At 34.4% G+C, this 27,818-nt stretch overlaps 2 protein-coding genes across 4 annotated transcripts in view; one reads left to right on the forward strand and one right to left on the reverse strand.

The window, feature by feature from the left end:
- LOC126738661 (transient receptor potential-gamma protein) overlaps positions 1-27,818 on the forward strand; it is a 298,445-nt gene that overhangs the window by 52,113 nt on the left and 218,514 nt on the right. For all 3 annotated transcript variants that reach the window (XM_050444089.1, XM_050444091.1, XM_050444090.1), the window contains exon 2: positions 5,097-5,139. The gene's annotated coding sequence lies outside the window, so the exon portion shown is untranslated. The remainder of the gene's footprint in view (positions 1-5,096; positions 5,140-27,818) is intronic.
- On the reverse strand, positions 8,592-26,152 carry LOC126738666 (translation initiation factor IF-2-like). The gene is made up of 6 exons (XM_050444099.1): positions 25,848-26,152; positions 14,476-15,042; positions 14,262-14,420; positions 11,706-11,879; positions 11,390-11,648; positions 8,592-9,376 (listed from the first exon to the last, which is right to left on the reverse strand). Exons 1-6 carry the CDS (start codon positions 25,936-25,938, stop codon positions 8,737-8,739), a joined length of 1,890 nt encoding a protein of 629 aa, XP_050300056.1. The 5' UTR covers positions 25,939-26,152; the 3' UTR covers positions 8,592-8,736.

Below are 27,818 nucleotides of genomic sequence, written 5' to 3' on the forward strand. Positions count from 1 at the left end.
TCGATCAAATCAAAAGGGGCTGAAAATCTTTGGTGTTTATATTATATTAAAGTAGTGTTGTTTCTTATGTTTGGTCTGATAATTAAGAATCTCATTATTTCTTTTTAGGAAATCCATGCTCTATTTTATAAATAAATGAAAGAAGTTGATATTTAAAATTTTGTTCGATTTGTTAGTTCATATTTACTACAATTTAAAATATTTTGCAGAGCTCTATTTTATAGTATTTGCAACTTATATCGCTTTTATTGCGATAAAATATAGCAGTGACCCACAGTTGTCAAAAAATGGTATTATTATGTTACTAAAAATTAATTCCTTTGTTTGTAAAGTTAGTTTATACTTTAAACGAGACAGAACCCTGATTATCTTACTTACTTTACCAATGATATACCGTAAAATGGGGTTACTTGGGACAAATTCACTTTCATTTTTTCAATAATGTGGTAATTTATCAGAGTTTGTTGGGAGGAAAAGCGATAATCCCTTCGTAAAAAATTTCTTTCATATGAACTTAAACTATATAGCACCATAAATGACCCCTAATGTAAGAATATTTGTCAAAAAATATATTTATATTTACTGTCCCAAGTAACCCCGCATTGGGGTTAAATGGGACTCCCGTTTTACGAATACCCGTTTTACGCCGAATACGCATGTTAAACTACTCAGTGGTTACTTGGGACAGCAGAAATATGAACATAATAGACCAGCACATATCTTGTGTTGATTTTTTTTGCTTATATAATTATTTAGAGGAAAGGAAACCCTGAATTGATACGAATTTCATAAATTCATTTATTTATTTATTACAAAAATGCATATCTAGGCACTTGTATAAAAAATAATGGTAGATACTTGTAAGATAGCTCTACGATTTGTATCGTAATTAGCAAAAAGGAACTAAAAAAATAAATTCAAAATCACAGCCTTTCGATTTGTATCGCAAGGAACAATAGAAAGAAAAAAAATGTTCTCTAAATACAAAAAAATATCACAAGAACAAAAAAAACTTTCTGTAACCGAAAAAAATGGATCATTATTTGAGTTCTCCTTATTGTAACCAATCTGTATTTTCTAATTCATTAAATGTATGGCGGCCTCTAGTAATGCTCACGTTCGTTGCTTTGAGCAATTTTACAATTTTATCCTCTGGGACATCAAACTCATTGGCTAAATGTGGGAACACAAAATGTTTGTTATTTTTTGAAGATTTTCTCATAAAACTGCAAAAATATGATTTATGTCCGTCTTTAGTGTGGATTGATTTGACAAGTCCAATATAATATTTGTCCAGTCTCTTTTTTGTTGAAGCTGAAAAGGTAAATTTGGCAATAACAAATTCTTCTAATTTCCTTATCAATGATTTGTTTTTGTCCATTTTGTTGGTTATTATTTCTTTCCTGGTTAATCTTATCTCGTAGTTCAACTAATGTCATGTTTTCCTCTATATCACTTTGGTCAAAATCTTCTCGGTTTTCGTTTATATCCACATCGTCAAAGTCTCTCTGGCCAACTAAGCATTCGGAATCGTACAATGAAAATTGTTCGTCGTTCTCACTGCTCTCATCTCCGCTAGAACTGCTACACTTAGTCCTGGTTGAACTTTTAATTTCTTTTTCCGTTTCTTTTCTGGGTTTTGGTTTATCCTTCTTTGCGATAGCATATCAGCAAAAGTTTCTGACCATAAAGTGCTTGTACTACCATCAGCACTTGGTTCTTTTTGAGGGATACGTTTCAATACCTGCTCCTCATCAAGAGGGAAAATGCCTGTTGCCCTAAATCCACTTATTAAATTTTCCTCGATAGTTATGTTAAGCTTCTCTAGTGTCTCTGCTAATAGACTGGGAAACGTATCTTTTGGAATACATCCTCTATGACACATTTTCCATTTATTAATCACTTGCCTTCAATGGTCGAAACACAGCAACATGTAGGGGTTGACAAATATGTGTACTGTTTGGTGGGAGTAACACAAAACGAATATTAAATGCTTTGCAGAGGTTTATCACATTTATAGATAAATGTGAAGCTAAGTTGTCCCCGATTAACATTTTTGGAACATCCCTGTCATATTTTTGAAAGTATTTTGAAGCAATCTTGCTGAACCAATCTTCGAAAATCACCCCATCAAACCAACCACTCTTCGATCGGTTATACCTGGTTCCTCTTGGACCTCCTTGCCGCCAAGTGTCGTACAAATGTTCAGCTTTGTAAACGACATAGCATGGTAAGAGCTTTCCGGATACGGTCTCTGCAAACATTACGGAGGTGCTGCTTTTGCTAGAGTCCAATACTCTTTCGGGACGTTTATAGCCTCGTCTAACTATGGCCTTCTGTTTCCCAGGGTCATCGGTCAGATTAGTCTCATCATAGTTTATTATTAGATACGGTGGAATTCCTTCAAGCGAAACCGCTAAATTTTGAAAATATTTCCTTAACATGTTTTCATCCACTTCTGCCTTAGATGATTTGATATTTTCACATAATCTTGTGGATAGCTCACCTCTGTGTCGACAGAAAAATGATAAAATCCAATCGAGCCCAGAAAAATTTTCTTTAAATCTTTTTCTATGACACCCTTAATATCCAGATATCGTTTCACCATGCACCTTATTTCAAAGTGAGATAAGCTGTTCTATAGGACATTCCAGATTGCACGTCTTCTATAGCACTTTCCATATTTTTTTCTTCAAAGTCATGATATTTTTTAGAGCATACTTTGCGAATTTATTTTCTTGGCATGTTGATTCCTGAAAACAAAACAGATTAAAGGGTTGTTCCAACCCATCAAAAAACCGCCCTGAAACGGTCTCAAAAGTGTCATGCGCATGCGCAGTGGTTTAATTAAAAAAAAAAACAAAACATATAATCACTGCGCATGCGTGTGAAAACACTTTTGGGACCGTTTCGGGAGGTTTTTTGATGGATTGGAACAAACCTTAAATGGTATGGGGTAACTTGAGACACGGGCTAAAATGGGACAATGGTTGTCCCAAGTTACCCAAAATCAGGACCTTATAGAAAAATTTAGTTTAAAAACTAAAAAAAATTTCTAAAAGCAGGTAACAATATTGGCAATATTTATAAAACATACGAAACTAAATAAAAAAAATAATTGGACTTACCTGTTTACCTTTCGACTACCTTTTCCAGATAAAGTTTTGAACACTTGTTTTTGCCGTATTTCTGACCACACACTTCTTTTTATACTTCTGAAATATCATCAATTTAGAAAGAATTAATGTAATTTATTCATTAACCTGTTGCTCTACAACTACCGAAAACATTAAATTGAGGTTATGTTTATATTTGCGTTGTTGCAAAATTAGAACATGAGATGTTGCGTCCCAAATAACCCCATTTTACGGTATTTAAAATATCTATCCAGCTACTTTGCGTAGATGTGTCAAATTATCAAATTATCGCGCCAAAAATATTCCAGATATATAATTTGGCGCGAAATTTAAAAGTTTACTGTAACATATTATTCATTGCAACTTGAGAAAATTAGAAAACAAAACTCTTCCTTCTCTTCCCTAAACAGTGAAAAAATTGTATTAATATAAAACACGTGCAAAAAATAAAGTAATCTTGTACCCTATATGCTAGAAGAGGGAATAATTTTTATCTTTCACTTACTAACATCCGACTACTGTTAAAATAATAGTAATGTTCAACAGAATAGAAGGGATGTGTTGATTGTTACAGGAGCCAATCCTAACTACAGATTTGTATCGCAACTGAGATAATAAATAATGCAAATTTAATAAATGGTTTTTTAATTATTTTTTATTTTTTTTTTCAAACGTCCCAATTTTAAGTCATTTGTGGTACAATGACGGATCCTTGTGGAACAAATCAAAAGGACCTAAAAATCTTTTTATAGTGTTTATATTATATTAAAGTAGTGTTGTTCCTTGTCTAATAATTATGAATCTCATTATTTCTTTTTAGGAAATCTTGGAAATGTGGAGGTAGAAGACCATGGCCTATTTTATAAACAAATAAAAAAGGTTGATATTTAAAACTTTGTTCAAGCCAATTTAAGGATTTTAACATATTTGTTAGTTCATATTTACTACAATTTAAAATATTTTGCAGATCTCTATTTTATAGTACTTGCATCTTATTTATATTGCTTTTTGTAGCCAAAATATAGCAGTAACCCACAGTTGTCAAAAAAGTGGTTTTATTATATTATTATAAGAACTAATTTCTTTGTTTGTACTTTAAAAGATAACAAGTACCCGATTTTCTTACTCAGTGACAGACTCAAAATATCATACATGATAAAAGGGACTGTTGTACCTATAGTCCCCTTGGACAAGCAATATTACCTGACTGTGTCAAATTATTAAATTATCGCTCCAAACTATCCGAATATATAATTTGGCGCGAAATTTGAACCTTTACTACAACATATTATTTATTGAAACTTTAGAAAGCAAAACTCCTTTCCCTTCTCTTCTTTGCGTATCAGAAAATTTTTAAATAATAAAAATTCAAATTGAATCAATCGTAAACACGCCGTTCCCATTCAAACCCGAGCACTTGGCACATTTCTCAGAACCTAAAATAGATTTAATAAAACGTGAAAAATCCGATTATTATTTCCGGCAAACCGACCGAATGGTCTTCGCCTTATTCCTTTCAATCGTTTTGAATAGGGAAAGACATTCTGCAGAGACAGATGGAATCCGACGTAATTATATAATTTTAACTTCGGCCTTCGTAAATGGGAAAATAAAGACGTGAAAGAAGAAATGAGAAATTAATCTCTGTAAAAGCTGAGAGTTCCCGGACAGACATATTTAATTGGGAAATAATTTTAGACTAAATTATGGCAACTTAATCTGTTTGCCTGCTACATCACGTCATAAAAAACCGATGAAAAGCATCTATCTAAGTAAGAAATTTATTTTTATAATTGCAAACACCAAGTGCCACAACTTTTTTGCAACATAAGGCAACAGCGCTAACACGATTTGCTAATATAAAGCAACGTTGTCGTATGTTTACAGTAAAATGTGTATATTAAGTAGTTAGTAATATAGTTGTTGAAATTTAATATACGTTATTGATATTATTTTTAGTTTTCAGAATGGACGGATCATGACGATGGTGGACATAACCAAGGTAAGAAATTTGAAATAGGAAAATTGAATTTTTCCCACTATTTCTCCATGTCATAGTTTTAAATTATTTCGTAGACAATAAGCCCTACAAATAACAATAAGATAAAAATAAAAATAAATCAACCTAACTAATTAGGAAAATAGCACAAGGCGGATACAAATTACATTTTAGTACGCACTTCAAGACATGTGGAGTAAATCAGGAGATGAATTATTACGTCAACGTGGAGGGTCAAATCATATTTCCAACGAGTCTGAAGACTAATTTTTAAATTCTTCATAAATTGGTGGCATTTTACATTTAACTATCAAAACATTTTAAAATTTGCTCCTCAAATTTTTCTGTTTTTTTTGTCGATTCTTGTCACCTGAGTAAGTTTTGTTTGGTATCACACGATGCAGTTTTCAGTGGAGATTGTATGTAGCTTAGCCAAATTATCCAGGACCCTAGAAACAGGTAAAAATCGTAAAACCATTGTTCAAAAATTAACAACAATAGGACTCCAGTGAGTGGGTCATTCTCTGACACTAAAATTGTCTGTTTTCTGTTGAACTTTTTGGTTTTTATAGGGTAATTCTTCGAGAAATTTATTGTGTCTTGTGACCTACAATCCTTCCGTTTAAGCGAGTCTTAAGTTTATTTATTTATTTATGTATTAGCGGTATCCACCAATTTTACAAAAATAAAATAATACAAAAGATACTAATATTAATACAACTGAAACTAGATAATAGTAAGACATAAATCAATTAATAGAACTCCTAAAAGAAACTTGCAAGTCAACACTATACCTATCGAAAGAACGTTGCATTCTAGTTATAGGATTGTGCTGTCCATAAGAATCTACATAGAAGAGATTTTTTAAGTCTAGTCAATTTTTGCGCCTTTTAATAGTCATGCCATAAGTATAGATATATTTTTCTATACTTCTCAGCGAAAAGCAATAAAAATATGAATGTTTATTCGCAGCGAATAAAATTTTCATTTACATCAATAAACGTGTGTGTTCACATCGTCCGGTAAATCTTAAAAGTTTAATTCAGTAGTAAAAATAACAGACTTTCGCCAATAAATTCGAAATTTTATTTATTTTACGGTCGGGGGAGGGAGGCCAGTAAAAATAATAAAACGGCCAGCGTGCGGGACAGTTTCGGCATATGTATTCGCCTAAATAATCAAAATATTTATTTTACTAGCGGTTTATTCGATTTTCGTCGATATACTGCATATTGGATTTTTTTATAGTATGCAAGTTATTTATTATTTCATGTCTATATAGGGCGTTCGCTTATTGAACAATCTTACCCCACCTAAATGTTTGGAATTAGATGTTTGATGTGCACCTGATACTACCTGAATATTACCAAAATATCTGGCTTTGAATGAATACCTTAAGTATATTTGTTTTATATTAGTGTGGTGTTCCATTACAAACATTTCATTTTGATGAAAATCATTTTGTAAATTAAGTTCTTTATTTAAAAGATATTTAATAATTAATTATTTAAATATTTGTCAAAATAATGCCAAAAATTGTCGAATTTACAAATCACCAAAAAATTATACTTTCCTTTCAAAATAAAAAATCTCAATAAATAAAGTAATATAGATCTAAAGTATCTAAATAAATGAATCTTATTAAATTAGAATAAATTTTCATTTTGTTAATTTTCCTTTGCTTTTTAAATTTTTTTATTTAAACTTTACTACGTACTAATATTTTGATAGTTTAATACGGATATTTAATTTCATTTTTATATTTACATTGTTTAAAATTATTTTTTTATTTATTTATTTTTTTAAATCTTTGAAAATAATTATTAAGTTTTTTCAAATTCATCTCTTTTATGACCATTATCTTGTAAAACCAAGGGTGATAAACATAAGGGTGATTTTTGACATGAACCATAAAAAAATGTTTTAGATTTCTTGTGAAATTTGGTCGATATTTTTTCTTGATGTACAATTTTTTAAATAAAATATCCAGGCAATTGAATCAAAGAACTCACGGAAAATTCTAAAAACATTTCAATGTACGAAACAGCGAAATTCGTACTTTGCGAGCAATTATTTCAAGTTTATTTACGTTTTTCTTAAGATTTTTTAGCTTTCTCGGTTTTCTTATTTAGTTTTATTAATATTTTTTCTTTTTATATATGGCTTTCTGTCCTTTCTTTCCCACACCTTATTAGGCTATACAGGGAGTTTCAGACCTATGAGATCAAACTTCTAGGGGTTGTTCAGTGCAACAGTAGAATCCATTTGAGTATAGGAACCCATGTCCGAAAATGCGTCACTACGCTACTACGGCCCTAAGACGCGTTTAAATTAAAAAAAAAATTACCTAAATAGGATCTGATGTATTTATTTTTACCTTTTGTATATGATACCATCACAACAATTGTTCAAAATGTCTTCTTCCAACCTCAATACACCGATTTAAACGCCGCACATGATTTCGGCGGACTACACTAAACATTTGATCCTCGTTTTGAATGATTTCAAATGCTGCTGTTATTAGTCCAATTAAGTCTAGCTCTGTTTCTGCTGGACTAAAGACTTTACATGTCCCCACAAGAAAAAATCGAGCGACGTTAAATCGGGTGACCTAGGAGGTAAAAACTTCTCTTTCTTTACCGAGAACCAGAACTAATAAACTACAGATTTCTCCTATTTACATCATCAGTGTAACAATAAGTAAATGAATATTTAAATAAGTAAATAATGGTTTTATTAAGTAGTATCTTCCAGGCAGTACAAAAATTCTCCCAAGCCTGAAATACTTGAACAATCTGGAAAAAAATTCTCGTATACGAAACATGCAAATTCGTGGCTTACTAGCATTAATTTCGACATTATTAATGTTTATCCGAATTTTTTTACATGTCAGAATTCTCTTGTTTAATTTTTGTTAATATTATTTAACTTAACTTCACACAAAATCGATAATTTTTTTAGTTTAAAGCAGATTTTTAGCACTTTTAATCAAATTTTAGTGATATTTCTTAAAAATGAGTGCGGTATTCTTGAAACAATTTTTCAAATAAAATTTTCAACTAATTGAAGCCAGGAACTCACGGAAAGCTAGGCAAACCATTTTAGTTTACGAAACAACCAAATTCGTTGCTTTACGAGCCCTTATTTCGAGTTTATTTACGTTTTCCTTTAGATTTTTTAGTTTTCTCAGTTTTCTTCTTTATTTTTATTATTAACCTTTTTCTTTATATATAGTTTTTTGTATTCTCCTTTCTCAATTCTTGATTGATAAATAAATGGACAGTAAATCTTATTAGATTTATTGTCGATAATCATGTTACCGAGTAGGTTCATCAATAATTAAAATGTATGTCGTGGTTCATAATTATTATTCAGAAAAAACACGCTTTTGGTTTCTTTTGACAACAGCGCTTGTGGCCAATAACGCGGTACTGTTGCCACATAATGCTAATAAAAAAAACTTAGTATTTTATTAACACAAGCTATAGTGCATATATAACTTACAAATATCACATCATTAAAAACGAGTATTATATTATAAAAAATATGTCATCTATATAAAAATCACCTTTTGGCAAGAAAAAGAAGCTAATTATCCAATCAATTAACCCCTAGTGCCCTAACTAAAAACTTAGCAAAAATATCCGTACTCCTATCCACCAACTGTTCCTGCTCCGAAGGTTTCCGTTCAGCAGGCAACGCCAATATAGTAACGCAAAACTCATTCACGTGAGTGGCCGCCTCACGTTTCGACCTCGCTGCACCATCAGACGTAACGTTCGGCAACAATGTCGTGACAGGTAACTCCGTAGTAGTAGTACCATTGGTCACCGACGTACTATTCACACTGGTCCCATTAAAATTATTATTTATAATCGTGGTATTCACCGTGATAATCGTGTTGTTCACATAAGTGATATTCCCCGGGACCTCCGCTTTCGATATACACGGTATCGTGACGGTTTTATTTTCGCCCGGATTACAGTCACCGGTACCGTTGACGCATGGCACGATGGTTTGGACGCAATTGGCTCCTTTGACGTCACTGCATGGCACTGTCGAGGTGGCGCTGGCCACGCACAAGATGGCGCCGTTGTTGGTGCATAAGGAAGTGGTACCTGCGGGACAGATGGTGCCACTGTCGCCGATACAGCCGACGATCGCGTTGGGTTCGATGGTTCTTTGGGGTGGCACCGAGTCGCGGTTGTGGTAGTAGTGGTGGACTTCGTAGTGATCGTATCTGGAATATATTGAGGTGAATTTTGTGTGAAAATTGGGAGGCAGTAAGAAATTATTCGGTAAATTAGGAAAGCGTTCTTATGTGCTAAATTCGTCGCTTTAGGGGCATTTAATTTGAGGTTATTAAAGTTTTACTTATGATTTTTTAGTTTGCTCAGTTTTTTTGCTTAATTTTTTTTGTCTTCTCTTTGTCAGGACTTATCATGTTTTAATGAACAAGGAGAGAAAACAGAAAAGGTACATCAGATTAAATACCGTTGATTCAGTTTTTGTACCAGTGGAAAGACAGGTACAAGAAAAAACAAAATAATAATAGTTTTCGAGATATGTGTTCTTAATATTTCCAATATTAATCAACTTGCTTTGGATAATAGCTGAGTAGTGTTGCTATAGTTTTTAACATTAACAATTGAGGATTGCAATTATTTTCCGAAGATCACCTTCAGTTTTCACTGGTATATCGTAACCGCGTCTTTTCAAACGACCCGAAAAAAAATCCATAGGATTTAGATCTGGTGCTCTAGCCGGCCACGACACAGATGCTGATCCACTTCTCAGTTTTCTTGCTTAATTTTGTTAAAATTTTTTTACTTTACATTTTTTTCTGTCTTCACTTTTCCATGTCTTATCATTTTTTTTAAATAAACAGGGAGAGAGAACATAAAAGGTACCTCAGATTTAATACCGTCCACACAGTCGAAAGACAGGTACAAGAAAAAACAAAATATTCAGACTTCAAAATCATAGCACATTTCTTTTAAACAGCCTCACAAATCTTTCAAAGGTTACACCAAAAAAGTTAAGACTTTCTGCATAGGAGTTTGCCCTTCGTGACATCTTTAGAATAAACGAATTAAACCCAAGTCCTTTTAAAACTTTTTTGAAGAAACTAACGTGGGACAGTCAAATATAATTAATTAGTTTGTAAAACAATCCAAGATCTGCCTGAACTCCAGCGTTGGAACTGAAAATACATTTTGCAAATGTTGGAAATCATAGATCTATTTATCGAGTGGAGGAGTATTGGACTTGTAGACTAAATATCCAAGAAATGGCACCTATATCCCTTGCACCTGTTCTAGTCTGTGACTATGACAAACATAGTGAGGGTTCCAGAGTGATGACCAGTATTCAAGCAATGGTCTTACTAAAACAGTACAGGAATCTAATAGCAGAAATAAGCGTATTAAGTGCCGTTGAAACAATTGTGTCAATATGAGTGAAAAATTATAGTGTACACTCCAGGATTACTCCCAGATTCTGTTACGATTAAACATGAAGCAAAGATATATGATCCATTCAAAGTATAATCGAAAAAGATTTTATTTTGTTTCTTGGTAAAGCATATTGTAGCGTTTTTACTGTTCGTCAAGCAGTGAATTAACTACTCGATTGCAAAAAACAGCTATTTACAAGTATTTACATCCGATTTAAATATCATGCGAATATTCCGAACCAAATTTCGAACTGTCCACCGGCTCCTTATATACTCGGCTGACCATGCTTCCGGAAGATTCGCTAACTTTCCATTCGTCTCCAGAGATGTCGTCCCTCGTGCCAGCTTGTGTCATTGTGCAATGACGTAGAATACGGCGTTGCCAATATCGTTATAATATTGAGTGTGTATACCTTTTGTGTCTATAATTTTACAACATTTAAATACAAAGAATTCTCCTTAACGTCACTGTAGCAACGCTGTTAAAAAACTCAAAAATCGAACTCGACGACACTCAACCTTAAATTTAACGAGCAATTGACGTTCACTCTCAGTAAAAAATTCCCCATATATAAAAATATCTGATATAAAACGCAAAAACATCATTACTTAAACAAAACCAATTTAAGAGATAACCCCTGCTGATAAAGTGGGCAAAACCAAGTCTGATTAAGCCTAATAGAATAATTACATTTAACGCCGACAAACGCACATTACCGGGAACTCATTATTATTGTTGTTTATTGCCGAGACGTGGGCTAAAGAATCACAGCGAATAGTTTTGTATGATACACTCACCTGGGCGTATAACCGCTATAAGATCCCGCGCTATAGTGAAACGTTGGAGTGGTCAATTTAGCCAAAGAATACCCCAAAAAGAATCCCAAAGCTCCACTCCCGACTTCCCTGGAGGTGTAAGAGTAACTGGGGTAAGAGTAACCACCGAACCCTCCGAACCCGCCTCCAAATCCTCCTCCTCCTCCATAGTGAGTGTTGGTGTTGATGTTGTTAATGTTCACGTTCGTGATGCCACCCGGAGCAGCGCCATAACCATAGGCTAAAAATAATTCCAATCAAATTAGTTCGTTGTTTTCATAGTTTTATGCTGTCCTACCTCCTCCTTGAGGATGGTATCCTCCGGGATAACCATGTTGTCCATATCCTGGATACGCTGGAGGTCCGTATCCGGAATAGGCAGGTGGTGCCCCATAACCTGCTGCATTGTGGGTGGGATGGTAGGATGGCGGCGGCACACCAGGATTGTGTGGATTATATGGTGGAGGATGTACTGAAGCAAATATTGTTATATTAATCTAGTTGCATAGATAAACCCTGTTCGTTTAATTTATATATACAGCACATATCAGAAGGCAATATAATGGGGAGAAACGGAGTTGAGTTTTTATTACCAGAAAAAATATTCAAGTAGGTAGAAGCATTCAATAACATAAGCGACCGGTTAATTCAAATAACCTTACAGGCTAAACTTAGGAAACACGAGATGATGAAATAGAACGCAGGGGATTTTAATGGGATAGTAGATAATACACAGAATGACTATCACATGGGCAGAACATATGAAGGTATGGTTTGGGAACGATTAATCCAGTTCGCTATAAAAAATGATTTCGCGATAATGAACACAACCTTCCAACATCATCCATGAACACCCTCCACATGGACCTCAAAATAAAAAGGAGATAGAGCACATTGATCAACAACGTGAAGACGAAGAGAGTCAAATTAAATCTGGTAGGAAACAAAATATGGATCACAAAAGCAGTAGAGACAGGTAAATAAGATGACAGAAGTGTGAAACAAAAACATCAAATGACTGATAAAATTATACGGAAGATAGAACAAGGTAGAGTATAAAGAGACAAAAATTATCAAATAAATAGAATATGCGAGGAAGCAGAAAAACCCGCAGTGCAAACCACACACAGACAAGGTATACAGGATTCGAACGGCATCTTAGTTAGAAATCCACCGGGAAAACAAGTTTGGAAACAATACTTCTGTAATTTATTCAATGACCCTATGGTACATAGAATACACAAAACGGACGAAATAGAACATGAGCCGAATATACTAACAATAGAAATAGCTACAGGAGAAATCGGCATCGGCCTAATACCAGCAATATGCGAAAAGATATTGCATTCAGGAAAGTAGTCAAAGGAGTGATGATGTGAATCAATATTTAAACCTGTACTAAAAAAAAACACACAAGAACTGCAATTGCACTGATACTACATGTTAGCAAGGTACTACTCAACATTTAGAACGAACGCCTAAATTCGTTTCTTTTAATACATCAGATGCCAGACGAACAAACAGGTTTCGTTGAAAAAGGACGCAAACTCAACAGAAATATTTATCTATGCTATGTTGACTATCACAAGCCGAAACGAACTGGAAACATCTCTTAACTTAATTCAACTCATCCAAAATCAGACTCAGAAGTCTTTGCAACTAAGGCATAGTGTGTTTATAAGGCCAGAGGTGTTTATAAGACCTCCCTTACTTTTTAACATAGACAGAACACGTAATGCGTATAGTATTGGATAAGTGGGAAGGCGGAATCATTGGGGGCAGACATATAAGTAATCTCAGATACAAGCGACACCAACTCCTAGAATCTAATGAAATATTATATGATATATCCAATGATAATGATGTATCCAATGAATTGGTTACATCCAGCAAGAAACCGAGGGTTTCTTTATGGCCATCTTAGATAGAGTAATAAGAAATTGAAATTGAGAAACACTGCCTTCAACTTGAAGTAGAAGATAGATGCAGAAAATTAAATACAGTTAGCAAATCGATAGAACATCTATGCAGGTTGCCGACAATTTGTACATACACAACGCCTAATTAGATCAACAATCAAGCTGTAAAAATTATTTACTCTCATCAAAAAAGGAAGAACTGGAAACGATCATGAATAGACTGGTAGATGCCAATAGAACTTACGACTTAAAAATCAACGAACCTAAGCCATAAGTGATAATTCTAGACAGAGCAAACAAATCCTAACCAACAGCAGATCCCCAGAATCCTCGGATCAACGATAACAAATATAGAACAATGCGAACCGGAAATTTGAAGTCGATTGACAATTTAACACATACTGCAATCATACGGCTGATAAATTTGGAAAGATACAGGCATAACTATGAACACCAAACAAACGCCAATTTTTTCTCATATAGGAACATAGGTAGCCGAGACTTGCTTGAATCAATGAATTGGAGATGTGGGTGCATCGATGTATTCTACGTATATCATGGACTTCACACCTCACAAACTAATCAATCATAGAAGAACTCGGCATAAACAATAGGCTGATCACGACGACTTCCTAGTCATACCTCAGATTCTTTGGACAATCTCGCCATGCATCATAAAGCCGTGGAAACCTTGGCAATTCAATAGAAAATGAAGGGTCATCAATGACATAAATGAACTAAATAAAGATGATAATGGATTGCAAGAAGCTACCCACGTAGCTCCAGATAGAAATATCTAGAAAACCACCATCAATTTAACTCAGGATGCCACCACACCCCTATGAGGGATGAACGGACTGAGAAAGCACATAAAACCGTTCAGATAAAATGAAATAAATTATCACTTACGTCAACTATACCATACTGAGACTTACCTTGATATGGAGCTCCTGGAGGTGGAGCATTCCCAACAGGTTTCACGTTGGTAGGAGGTCCCACGGGCGCTGAAGGGTGCCCTCCCGAATTAGCGTTTCCTAACGGTTTACTATTTACCGAGTGTTCAGAGGGAGCGCTTGGCTTCGTGTTCCCTGGACCTGATAATATTCCAATAACAAAATTGCTAGCGTAGTAAAAGTGTAAATAACTTACTTCCTTGCCGCTGATTGAGATTCCATCCGTAATTAGGCGCGTTGCCAGAACTACTTCCTCCACTACTGCCGCTTCCGTGAGAACCAGTTCCTGTACTCGGATGTCCGGATCCTGTGCCCGTACCGGGATGTCCAGATCCAGTGCCTGTACCGGGATGTCCAGATCCAGTCTTGTGTCCGCCAGTTGCCGCAGATCCGACGGGTTTAACGTTTTCAAATCCCAATTTGCCAGGGCTGGATCCACCCGCACCGAAGCCGAAGTTGGGTGCTGAAGGAGGGCCTTTAGGTCCGGCGGAAGAGCCTACCGGACTAATCTTTTCGAATCCGATTGGCTTTTGTGCAGTATTGGTACTGCCCGATCCGAGTCCGTGACTAGGTGATGGTAAACCACCGAGACCGATTGGTCTGGATACTTGGCCAGAAGGCGATTTGGGGCTTGGTGATGGACGGCTGATCGGATAGCTGAGACTGGCTGGCGATGGATGACTCACTGGCCGACTGGGAGGGGATGGTCTGTAATGGGTCGAGGGTCGGGAGGCGGGACGGCTGCTCCATGTTCTGCCCCCTACTATAAATAACAACATCCACTTTTTACTCGACCATTATGAAATATATGGTTTCGTAATCAAAATATGTATTCTAGCGCTTCATTAACAAATATGATTGCCTGCCTTGTCAAGTAATAATTGAGTCTCTACTTCTCACCAGCAACGATTCGTGACAAGCCCTTCCAACATCTATCCCACCCCGGGCTAGCGCAAGGCGATGTTGCCATAATTTGACAGCAATCAGGGTATGACAGGGTATTGCTCCTTTCAATTAAGCAATATTCTAGCAATATTTTTCCAGACGTGTCATTTATCACCGGCATACATCATTTAGAGATGGATAATTAGAGATAATAAAGAGATATTTTTAAATTTTTATTTTCTTAACATAATATCAGATAATCTGGATTTTGAATTTTGTAGTTCAACATGCTGTTATGTACTCCTCCATTTACATGATACAGTACCACCATTAGTAATTTTATTTCTTAAAGTTAAGGAATGTATACCGCAGTTCGACATGCTGTCTACAAGACCTTTTACATTGACATTTTATAATGTGTTTTATTTTCAAAAGACATTTTTTTAGATTATTTCCATTTGACATATCAAATTGAGGTTAGCTGGAGTGAGGAGGGTTTTTTTAAAGTTGATTTGTTTTGAAATAAAAGCACTGTATAGTGTACATGCGTACACTCAATAGGGCGTGCGCATTTCAAACCGCGATAACGCTAGGTTAGTCTAATGACAAGTTAGGTATCGTACAACACATAACCTTGAACTTTGAGAGGGTATATCAACATTGGGGTTTAATTTGCTGTCTACAAGTTTATTTGTTTATGCTATATATGAACTATTAGCCACACTTTTTCTAGAAGTGCATGCAGATAGCATGCCGAACCGAGCTAAGACTTGGATTATTTAAAAGGGCTTAGAGTATTGATTGTACTTTAATTTAAAAAATTGCCCTATATATTATAAAACCACATAACCTTGACTTTAAACTTTGAAACAATATAGCAACACTACGATTTAACATATTTTAAGTATTTTATTACGTATTTTAAGGAAAAAAAATGAAATTTCAGGCTTTTGAACATTATAGCAACACTGGGGTTAATCATGCTGTTTTCAAGCTTTGCTCCATTTACCTTATACAGTATAGGGTAGTATCACCGCCTTGTTGTCTCAAATCCACATACTATCTGCTAAACGTAATAACTAACTTCAATTCTAACATTGTGGTTTACAAGTCTTTCCTTAGGTTTTCGCCAACGATTAATCATATTATTTCTAAAAATACATGCAAAGAGCATTTTGAACCGCGGTAAGGCTGGGATTGTCTAATAACAGAGGTTAGGTATCGAACAATAAAAATATAAAAAAAAAAAATTTTTTTGTCGTCCCTATGAACCTACAAACTTTGACACAATATAGCAACATTGCGGTTCAATATGCTGTCTACGGGCTTATTACGTTTACGTTATATGACGACTCTACAGTTCAACATGTTGTCTACAAGCTTTTCTTCATTAACCTTATAGCTATTAGCCATGTTACTTCATGAAGGGCATGCAAATAGCATTCCGAACCATGGGTGTGTCTAACAAGGGTTCAACAATCAGCAATTGATCGTATGTTTAGGAAAAAAATTGGCCGTTAATATAGAACCCAGATTTTAAACTTTAGAACAATATGGTAACACGGAGGTTCAGCATGCTGTTTACAAATTTTCAGGGAAACATTTTTTTGTCGTCAATATACTACATAACCTATTAACTAAATTGAAGTTCAATATGCTATCTCTAGGCTTATTCCTTTTACGTTATATACGAATTATTAGCCGTATTATTACAGCATTTTAAACCGCGATATGGTTGGGTTTGCTTATAAATGAGCAGGAACATGTTTCATCAATATCCTAACACGTAACCTCGAGTTCCAATTTTGTTCACAATGACGATTCTACAGTTCAACATGCTGTCTATAAACTTTTCCTCATTAACCTTAGAGCTATCGGCCATATTATTTCAAGAATGGCATGCGGACAGCATTTTAAACCGCGTTAAAGCTGGATTTGTCTCATAAGGTTTAAGGTATCAACTATTGCTCGTATTTTAAGGAAAAAGTGACTGAATATAATAACACATAAGCTAGATTTTAAATTTGACGATACCGAGGTTCAAGCTGCTGTTTACAAACATAAGCCTTTTGACAATAATTTTGCCTAACTCAATGGAAGTATTTTGGACGATAATAATCGGGATATCCCAGATTGTGTTTAAAGGATAGGGCATTAGTTTTGGTCAAGTTCAGAAAAGAAAGATTTGAGTCATACCAGGATAGTAGCTTTTGAAGATCACAGAGCATAACTTGTATTAGAACCTGCTGGTCAGATTCAATTTCACAGAATATTTCTATCATCAGCAAATAATGTAAGTTGCTCAGAAGCATTTAGAAATGCAAGGTCTTAAAATTAGGAATAAAAAGCACATCTGAGTGGAATGAATTAAGGCAAACTTTCTGACATCAGCTAGGTAAATGTCTCTCCGGAAGCCAGTTTAATAGTGCAGCTTATGCAGCAGACCATGATTTACACTATTAAATGATTCTAATAAATCACATAAAGCTGCCACAATTACTGCTCCATCATTGAAAATGATTTCTTTAAAAACTGAAGAATAGTATTAATTTTTAGTTTTTGTGACGTTGTAGGAACCAAAACTGGAGTGTACTTACTTATTAAATCATGGCTATTCAAGAAGGAGAGCATTCTGAACTTAAGCAATCTCTTTACAATTTAGAATAGATTCGACAGTAAAGATGTAGGTCTGTAGTTGAAGGAGTCATGCAAAGTTCCACGCTTGTGAACAGGTACACATTTGCCAATTTATATTAGAAAACACACCAGATTCCTTTGAAAGATTAATAGCCTGCAGTGAAACCTAGAGAACATGATCAGGATATTTAAAAACAATCTAATAAACACAACATCTTTAGTAGTAGCAGAGATCACGTAAACCATCAGATTAATGTTTCTTCCCTAATACAAGGTTCTATAATTACTAATATGTTACATTAAAAGAAAAAGAGAAAGGGTATTAATTTTAGAATCTAGATCTAGCTATGATCCTACTAGAGTCTGAGAGGCCTGAAGACAATTTGAACTTATAGTATGCGTACTTCTGTATAACTTACTGCATTACGAGCATGTTATACATTACCTCAACATTCGGAGTTTGCTTGTCAAATTAGCCAGTACCATCAACTTAAAATCAAATTTGTCCTGTGTCTTTATGGCATTTTTCTGATTACAGTTTTACAAACTACTGAAGCTGGTCAAATCGTCCTAGGTGGATGTTGAAATTTAGGTCATTTATTGTGTTCCTTAAAAATAGCCAAAAGTCCGACAACGCAAAAACTCGATTGGCATGAATCTTCCGGAACACTGCCGAGTATATAAGAAGCGGTATCGCCGATGGAAGTCAGTTATCAGTTCAGTGTGAAGTAAAGTTCGGAATATTGGTGCGAGATTTAAACCAGGCCATAAATAGTTGTTAATAAATATGATGAAAATAAATATTTATAGTAGTCTTTAGTAGTGTACGTGTGTAAATAAATTATTTGATTATTTTCGTTCAATCAAGTATTTAATTCACACTTAACAAATGGTAAAAATGCTACAAATTAAAAAAAATATAAATAAATAACAATTGGATTCCAGTTGTAGGAAAAACTGGCCTAAAATGACATACCCTAAACAAAAGCTTCCTCAAAACTTAGGAATATTTATTGATGACCATTCATTTCAAGTTCAGTGAGTTCGTTAGTTGATGCCAGTTCCCATGGAAGGCACAAAGCTTTAATTTTTTTCACTTTCAAATATTGATGCCAAATTTAAAAAAAAAAGTGCAGTATGTCATTTTAGGCTTATACTTAGGCAAAATGGCATACACCTTTTTATAGAAAATATTGCAAATAAAAAAGGTAGAAATATTATAAAAACCTTTATTATGAAATACAAAAATATAATGCTTTGGTCACTTACGAAAAAATAAATGCCTATTCAGTGACAAAGTTCGCAAGTAAAAATCTTAGTGCGACGAGAGACCCCTGCGCATTTTGCGTGACTCCACTTTTTACATTTTTGCCACCGCAGCCAAAGCTCGCCTGATCATCGGTCCACAATTTGACTTTAACCTTGTACGTTTTGCACGTCGCTCCAAGACTAAACGTTTCTCTTCTTCTTTCGCCTTGAGTTCTTCCATGTTAGGTGTAGATGTTAGCACAACCGTTCCCTGTCTTTTCCGATTTGTTCGTTTAAAAGATGCTGATACCGGCTACTGTCTAGTATATTATCTTCTTCTTCATTTGGAGTTATATGGGACGGTCCAGGTCTGTCCCTGTCGGCCTGTGATGGTGGAGGGGATGTGTTTGGATGAGGTCCTTGGTGGTCTCGTGTTTGTAATTCGGGATCATTTTGTTCAGGGATGGCGGTTGTTAATGACGCAGCGAACATCCAGTCGGGAAAAACACTGGCGTTAAACGGATGGATTCCTATTTTTTTGAACCCACTAACGGCATTTTCCATAGTTGCACTGCGTTCATAGGCTTCAGAAAATAGCTTTCCTACTTGAAAAGGAGATACAGTGCGACCTGGATTATTCTTGAGCCACTTTGTAATCGCTTGATTATAATAGGCAGATAGAGGACCAAAAAATGACGCATCCAGGGGTGGTAATCGGTGTGTGCAGTGCGGAGGAAAGCAAATCATTAGGACCATTTTCTTTAGCCAACGTAATAACTTCCAATTATTTGTGGCTAACGTGACCATCAAGCAGTAAGAGGGTTTTGTTATTTTGACATGAATGTGTAAACTTTATAAAATGTTTCAGCCCCTTACAAAACAGGTCACCTGGTCAAAGGTTATGTTATGTTCCGCTACTGTATGTTCCAATAAATTAAAAAAATTTTCAACTTGTGGCTTATTGGAACCCTGCGCACGAGCCGCTGAAGTAGCTTTCGGCGTTCTGAGTGAAATGTCAGGATTGCGCCCCCTAAAGACCACAAGCCAATCCCAGCCAGCCTTTTTCTTAATCCTGTTAAATCTGTGGGGTAACTTCTTCCTTTCAGCTAATTCAAATGCCAATTGCCTGACCTCTGTTGTGTTCAGGCCAAACATGCATGTTTCCAATTTTTTAATATGTTGCACTATCTCGCGTTCAAGTTCTGCAGAAAATGTAAGTCCATAACGACTCAAGCCTTTTTGAGAACCTTTTATTCTTTTATTTTTATCCTGTGCCCTTCGTCTAAGGGTTGCTTGCGGTACACCATATCTTTTAGATGCCGCCAACCAGCCCAGATCACCGTTTTGGACTGCTTTAATAGCTTCGCTCATGCTTGCCTCACCCCAATTTTGACGCGTCGATTTACGCGTATACTTTCCAACCATATTATCTGAAATCATAAAAACATAGGTATAGGGTTCAGCCTAATGCCTATGTCGTTTTACGCCAACACTGTGTATGTCATTTTACCCAAAGAATAAGTGTGTTAGAAATGACCCAAATACTTATTCAAAACACAAAAAAAAACCGGGGTTAAATCACATCAAAATAAAGAAAAAAGTCTATTTTTTTACCTGGACTAACCGTACTTAGGTTTATTGTACCTCATCAAGTGATATCGAGAAATTAGGAAACTACAGAACAATGTTTTCAGGTTCGGAAAAAGTTTTTTTCGGTATTTCTTAAAAACACGTGTATTCTGCCCCGCAGAGTAGACTCGACTGAGGTCACAGCTGCAAACCAATTACATTTTGTCATTTAGGACAGCATTGCCACGTCTCAAATTAGAGAAGTGGCCGATATGCCATTTTACCCTAGTATGTCATTTTAGGCCAGATTCCCCTACGGCTCAAGGACTTCTCACTATAAAACATAAGTGATTCAAAACATTATTTAGCACGGCAATAATCAGCATAATATTAACTGATAGAAAATGTTAATATGCCAATAATACTATCTAGTCTATTTTGTGTGCTGTATCAGTGTCTATAACCAGTAGTAAATGGATACATGGAATTCATTAAAATTTACTGTAATAAATTCCATGTCCAATTACATATATCGACGTGTACGGCAGAACGACACAAACGCCAAATTACAAATTTTTCAGGAGACACAAAAAACCGTGTAACATTCGTATTTATTTTTTTAAAGCATCATGTTTGTTACTAAAAAAAAGTATTTTTTGTTCTTAATTTTTTTTATAATTTTTTTTCTCTTAAGTTGATAAGTAGAGCTGTAATCTTAAAAATTAGAATTTTTTGGCGTTTATGCCAAACGTTATTGACTTATGGTGTTTATGCCAAAATGAAATAGTCGCTTGTGCCAAAACATGTCTGTTAATGGGTGTGTAAATTGGCGCTTATCTGGAGATGTGCCAAATCACTTTTTTAACACAAATATTTTTTTTTTTTTGGTTTTTATGCCAATTAAAAACACAAATTACTTTTGAATATAATTTATAAAAGAACATTGTTGTATCATAAAATACATATTTATTTTAAAAAATTGTAACATAATTACAAGTATTTCTTATAAAAAATTTAAAAAAACAGTTTTTTTAGAAAATAATTTGGTTTATATACATACATAGTTTAATAATAATAATACTCGTATTTTACAACGGACTAGTTAAAAAAAATAAACAAATTCTTAAAATATAAAAACAAATTTTTTTTCCTATACATTAAGTAGAAAAATTGATTAGCTATTAGATATTTTGTACGTTAATAATAAATGAATAGATGACATTGATGATGAATACGATGAATATTTAATCTTATTCATCATCAATCTCAGTCAGTCTCATTAAGTACATGAGGTACTGATCCAGAACATTTTAAGGTTAAATACTCTGAGTGATACTCAGGCCTTATAACTAACTCAGTGCAGAGTTTTTTTAAATCATTATATTTTTTTAAATTAATTGGTATTTCCTCCTTATAGGCTGCCTTAAGAATACCTGATTTTAATTTCAAAAAGACTAGTTCTTCTTTGTTTTCTTTAAAAGAGTAAAAAACCCTAGCATTATAATCATTTCTAGAAAAAACTGCTTTTTTAATTTCCGATATTTTTAGTTTACTTGCTTTTTCAAAATTAATGCTTTTAAAGTCCAGAAAATCTGAGAATTTTTGCTTGATAATTATATAAGGTTCTGGATTATTTCTGGCATTACGAATAATAGTGGGCCATTCAGATGGCGCTTGTACTATTTTATTTTTTATATTCTTTTCAATGACTGCATGTATTGAATCTACAGGCATGTAGGTGTGGCCTGCAATTAAATAAGTAACAGACACTTCTTCGACGGTAATAGAATGATTTAAAAAATATCTAATCATTAAAAATAAAAACTTATTTTTATTGTCGCAGTACATTGATATTTTTTTATATTTAGCAGTGCTATCTACGTATTTTAAATAGTGTAACATGTTTGAGCAAATTTCGTTACTACCCCTTTTTGCATCTTTTTCTTCCCATAAGTAACAATAGCCTTTTTTTGTAGTCAATTCATGAACAGACAAGTTATAAACTGCATATTTTCGGGAAAAACCTAACAGCATATTATCCCCATGAGGAGTAGCTAATACCTTCTGGAGATCAAAACTTACTACTAAATATGAGTTTTCTTCTCCTGACATTTTTTGTTCCTCTAGGAAAGTTTGCTTAATTGTATCCTTTTCCTCGATATGCTCCTTATAATTTTTGGTCTCTGCTTCAGTCTTTAACTCCTCGCTTAGATTCTTAAATCTCTCGCATTTTAGGCATTTATCTTTTTTTGGGACGTGAATTCCAATGTTGTAATTTTCTTTTAACACATTCAAAAATTTTCCCTTTTTTAAAAACTGGCGATTATTTTTTTGTTCAGTAAAAACATACATTTTGTAAAGGTTATTATAGCTTTTTATATCAGCAGGAAGATATGTTTTTGAAGATGAACTTCGGCAATAATGCGAGGGCACCGCTGGCAAAGAATTAACAAATTCCTTAAAGTGTTGAACAAGTTCGGTTTTAGTCTTGTTAGACGGTACATGGATTCCTCACTGATCAGGCTGTGGAAATTTTTCATACTCCTTATTATTTAAAACAGTTCTCAATAATCGCACGGTCACAGATAAAGTTGCAAGTAAAAACTGCCTGCAAACGCGTGTTGGTATACTATTTTTTAGTATACTATATTCCACTGTCATTTTTCTATTTTTTAAATTTTTTGATTTACGCCGTCTCTTAATTGAACAAACCGAAGTACAGTCACTAATAAATCGTTTCTGCTTGTCACTACTTGCCAAGCCCCAAAAAAAATCAAATATAGATTTTCTTTCTTCTTCAGAAAATAAATTACAATCATTTTTGCAGCTATTTTTATTTCTGCACGGGTTTTCCTTCATTTTTTTTTCACAAATTAATTTTCCTGAAGTGCACTTGTGTTAAGTATTTCAATCCCAAATCTTTTTGTTTCTTGCGTTCCTCTCGTTTGCTGACTGAGTTCTTCTTAATCTTTATTGAAATAGCTGGATCGCCTTCATTTATTTCTTTCTGAAAGTCACTGCTATTTTCTTTATCATTTTCGTCTGGAAAATATTGGACTCTTCTTTTCTTATTAGGTTTTTCTGCTTAACTGCTCGTATTTTCCTCAATTTCATAGTCTTCATCAGAATCTGTAGTAAAATCAGTCTCAATTCTGGCACTGGTTGTGGCATTAATATTGCTTAAACTGTTAATACTAGGTATAGTATCACTGAAACTTTTATCAACAGTAAGAAAGTCTAATGGAAAGTCCAAGATATCTAACTCGTTATGAAATATCATTTCAGAAGGAATTTGATAACTAGTTTCCGCACTGGCATTTTTTTCCACAATAACTTTTGGGCTTGGTTCCAAGCTATTTATAATTTCATTGGTGTTTTCCAAAATTATCACATCCTCTTTCAAAGCTGCGTCGAGGGGACAAACTTCATCGAGGACCTCTACCAGCATGCTATATCCAATTCAACATTTGACGACATTTGGCAACTAGCATCAGGATCATCTTCTTTATTGTTTTTTGCAAGTTTTAAAAGCTTTTGTGTTCTTGAATGATACATTTCTAAAAATTAACAAAAAAATCGATAGTATCGCATAAAAGACATATGCGCCATTTATAAAACACACAATATTACATGATTGTAGCAAGAAACTAATACACCATTAGTTAAAAATTAATCTTTTTGGTAATTTATATACATTAAATACCGAAAACTTCTAGGACAAAACCTTTTAAGGCGAAAAAAGCATTAAATCATTTGCATTGAATAGCATAGGTGTAATGTCGCTTGTGCCAAACAAAAAGTACTGCATGCAAATTGGCATAAACGCCACATTTTTAAAATCAGATTTGAGTGATTAGGCAGATATAATTGTTATTATAATTAGATTCATCTACTAGTCTGTCAAATCCTTTTGTTTAAAAAACAATTTAAATCTACCTTTAGCTCACAAAAACTTTCGATAAACACGCACGCAGGCACCTGTGTAAAGCTTATGACCGTCTGGCGCTTATGCCAAACAAAAGTGGGTTGGGAGGAACTCTTGGCGTTTGTGCAAATTTTAAAAGCATTTCACAACCAAACGGATTTTTTGTGGCATAAGTCTCAAACGTTATTAGATGCGGAATAAAAGCCGCTTTAATTTGATGTAAATAACCGATTTTTGAATTTTTGGCGCTTGTGCCGTTCTGCCTTGAACACGTCGATATAACAATAACTATTACACTAAAATAAAACCAAAGACTTATTGATTTGCAGGACCAAAAACATTAATTAAAAACAAATAATTTAGTTTGGTAACCTCTAAGAACATGATTTTTTTGTACACATGACCATAATGTGTATAAAAATCTGGAAATTCAATTGATAAAACTATATTCTGAGAATATTCCAAATGTAAGAACGTTATATTTCCATATAGTGTGTCTCTTTGTTAGTCCAAATCATCCATAATTGCAACAATTAATTACCCCTACAGAACTAGAAGTAATCTTATTATACCTAACAGTATAATATATTATGTTACACAAACAAATTTTAAGCAAGAATGTCTACTTATTAAATTTATGTTTTATTTATTACTGCTGCAAATTATTTACTTATGTAATTACACATGTCATTGTTTGCCCCTTTATTTATGTTAATAAAATAGGATTTTGTCTTAGTTACCCTTCGTATAGCTCTGTTATTATTATTACTTTTAAACATAATAACTGCACATGCAGATATTCATATCTGGATGCTACGGAATATCATTAATATCAAATAGTATAACATGTGAGTTTGTAATTCATTCCGTAATATCTTCTAAAAAAATTACGCAAAATTCCTGTCACGAGTAAAGGCAACCTAATTTCCCTTCATTTATTGACTCTGTCATCTGTCAGCTGTCAACATTTAAAAAAAAACAGACAGTTGACAAATGTTAAATGACTAGCAAGTGGAGGTGGCGCCACGCGTTTGTTACAGTGAAAATAGCGTTAAAGGTAGTAGCAGTAACGATATCTTTCTATTAGTTTATAGTTTTAAATGCAATAAAACTGTAATGTTGCGTAATGTTTTTTTTCTTTAGTAAAATCGATAAAATAATAGAAAACGTAAATCTCTATAAGTTTATTTATTTCTGACCCCATGACCTCTATAATTTTATGTTGTACGTCTCGCTTGACTCTAAATTATGATTTATGAGTCATAAATATATTTAGATTTCCCCATTATTATAAATGTACTTACGTTTTTTACACTCCAACTGCACAGTAAAAACCAACAATAACATCAACAATCCTACACTCGCGCTCGAGCATTTTGTCCTTCTCTCATTCATTTCACTTTCCTGGTCAATAATACACTAACAACAAATTATCTTTAATTTACAGAATTAACGATAAGCGATAGCCTTATTAATTACCGTTTATTTACACTATGGTATTTTATAATTAAGAACAAACATTTTGATTATTTTTCATATAAGAAGTATTATTCACAAATCGGAGATTAGCGTTAACCACTGACCTAGAGACTTGTAGTGATTCTATATAGATCGTGTTAAGTTTCGTGACCAACTACGGCAGGGTCGGATTCGTGAAGAGAAATTCGTTAGGGAGGTGTAGTTACCACATTAGGCAAGATATTAAAATAACGTTACGTTATTCTTTTGGATACCGATATTTGTTATAGCGAGCATGAGCTTAACACATTCTTTACAATCTGACCAGGTGAAGGTTATTTCAGTATCACTAAGGTACACTGTGCAGTAAAACAAACTCTATTGTCTTTGGAGCAGATTAAAGATACCACAAATCAAAAGTTTGCTTTGTTCCCATCACCTACATTACGAAAACACCGGGATATAATGAGATTCGGGTAGAACCAAAGGAATGACAGAACTTTGAACATTGGGAAAAAAGTCTCTAAAATGCGATTTCGCCTAATATGAGAGCTACGTTGCGGATGGTCTCGTTGGATTCAGAACGACGAAACTAAGACAAAACCGATGAAATTTTCCCGATAGCTCCCATAGAAGCCGAGATATCGGCCTTCAAAGTTTGGGTTTTTTAATTTTTCGGTTATACCCCCCCGTTTGGATTTTTTTCAAAAAAAATTTTTTTTTTCGAATTCGAACTAACTACACCAGCGGATTGTTCTCATCAGGTAGATCACGAAAATACCGGGTTGTAACAGGATTCGATCAGAAATAAGGGAATGAGAGCACTTTGAAAATTCGGAAATTGTCACTTTTTGACCTCGTTTTCGAGGCCAAAAATGGGCATCAAAAATGCCATATCTCAGCTACCGTAACAGCTACGACATTGCGGATGGTCTCGTTGGATTCAGAAGGACGAAACTAAGACAAAACCGTTGGAATTTTCCCGATAGCTCCCATAGAAGCCGAGATATCGGCCTTCAAAGTTTGGGTTTTTTCATTTGTCAGGTATACCCCCCCGTTTGGATTTTTTTCAAAAACATTTTTTTTTTCGAATTCGAACTAACTATACCAGCGGATTGTTCTCATTAAGTAGATCACGAAAAGACCGGGTTATAAGGGAATCCGAGCAGAACTAAGAAATCGAGTATTTTTTCGACCTCGTTTTTGAGGCCAAAAATGGGCATCAAAAATGCCATATCTCAGCTACCGTAAAAGCTACGACCTTGCGGATGGTCTCGTTGGATTCAGAAGGACGAAACTAAGACAAAACCGTTGGAATTTTCCCGATAGCTCCCATAGAAGCCGAGATATCGGCCTTCAAAGTTTGGGTTTTTTCATTTGTCAGGTATACCCCCCCGTTTGGATTTTTTTCAAAAACATTTTTTTTTTCGAATTCGAACTAACTATACCAGCGGATTGTTCTCATTAAGTAGATCACGAAAAGACCGGGTTATAAGGGAATCCGAGCAGAACTAAGAAATCGAGTATTTTTTCGACCTCGTTTTTGAGGCCAAAAATGGGCATCAAAAATGCCATATCTCAGCTACCGTAAAAGCTACGACCTTGCGGATAGTCTCGTTGGATTCAGAAGGACGAAACTAAGACAAAACCGTTGGAATTTTCCCGATAGCTCCCATAGAAGCCGAGATATCGGCCTTCAAAGTTTGGGTTTTTTCATTTTTCGGGTATACCCTCCCGTTCGGATTTTTTTCAAAAAATTTTTTTTTCTCGAATTTGAACTAACTATACCAGCGGATTGTTCTCATCAAGTAGATCAC

This window comes from Anthonomus grandis, chromosome 7 (assembly GCF_022605725.1).
Source record: "Anthonomus grandis grandis chromosome 7, icAntGran1.3, whole genome shotgun sequence".
NCBI lineage: Eukaryota > Metazoa > Arthropoda > Insecta > Coleoptera > Curculionidae > Anthonomus > Anthonomus grandis.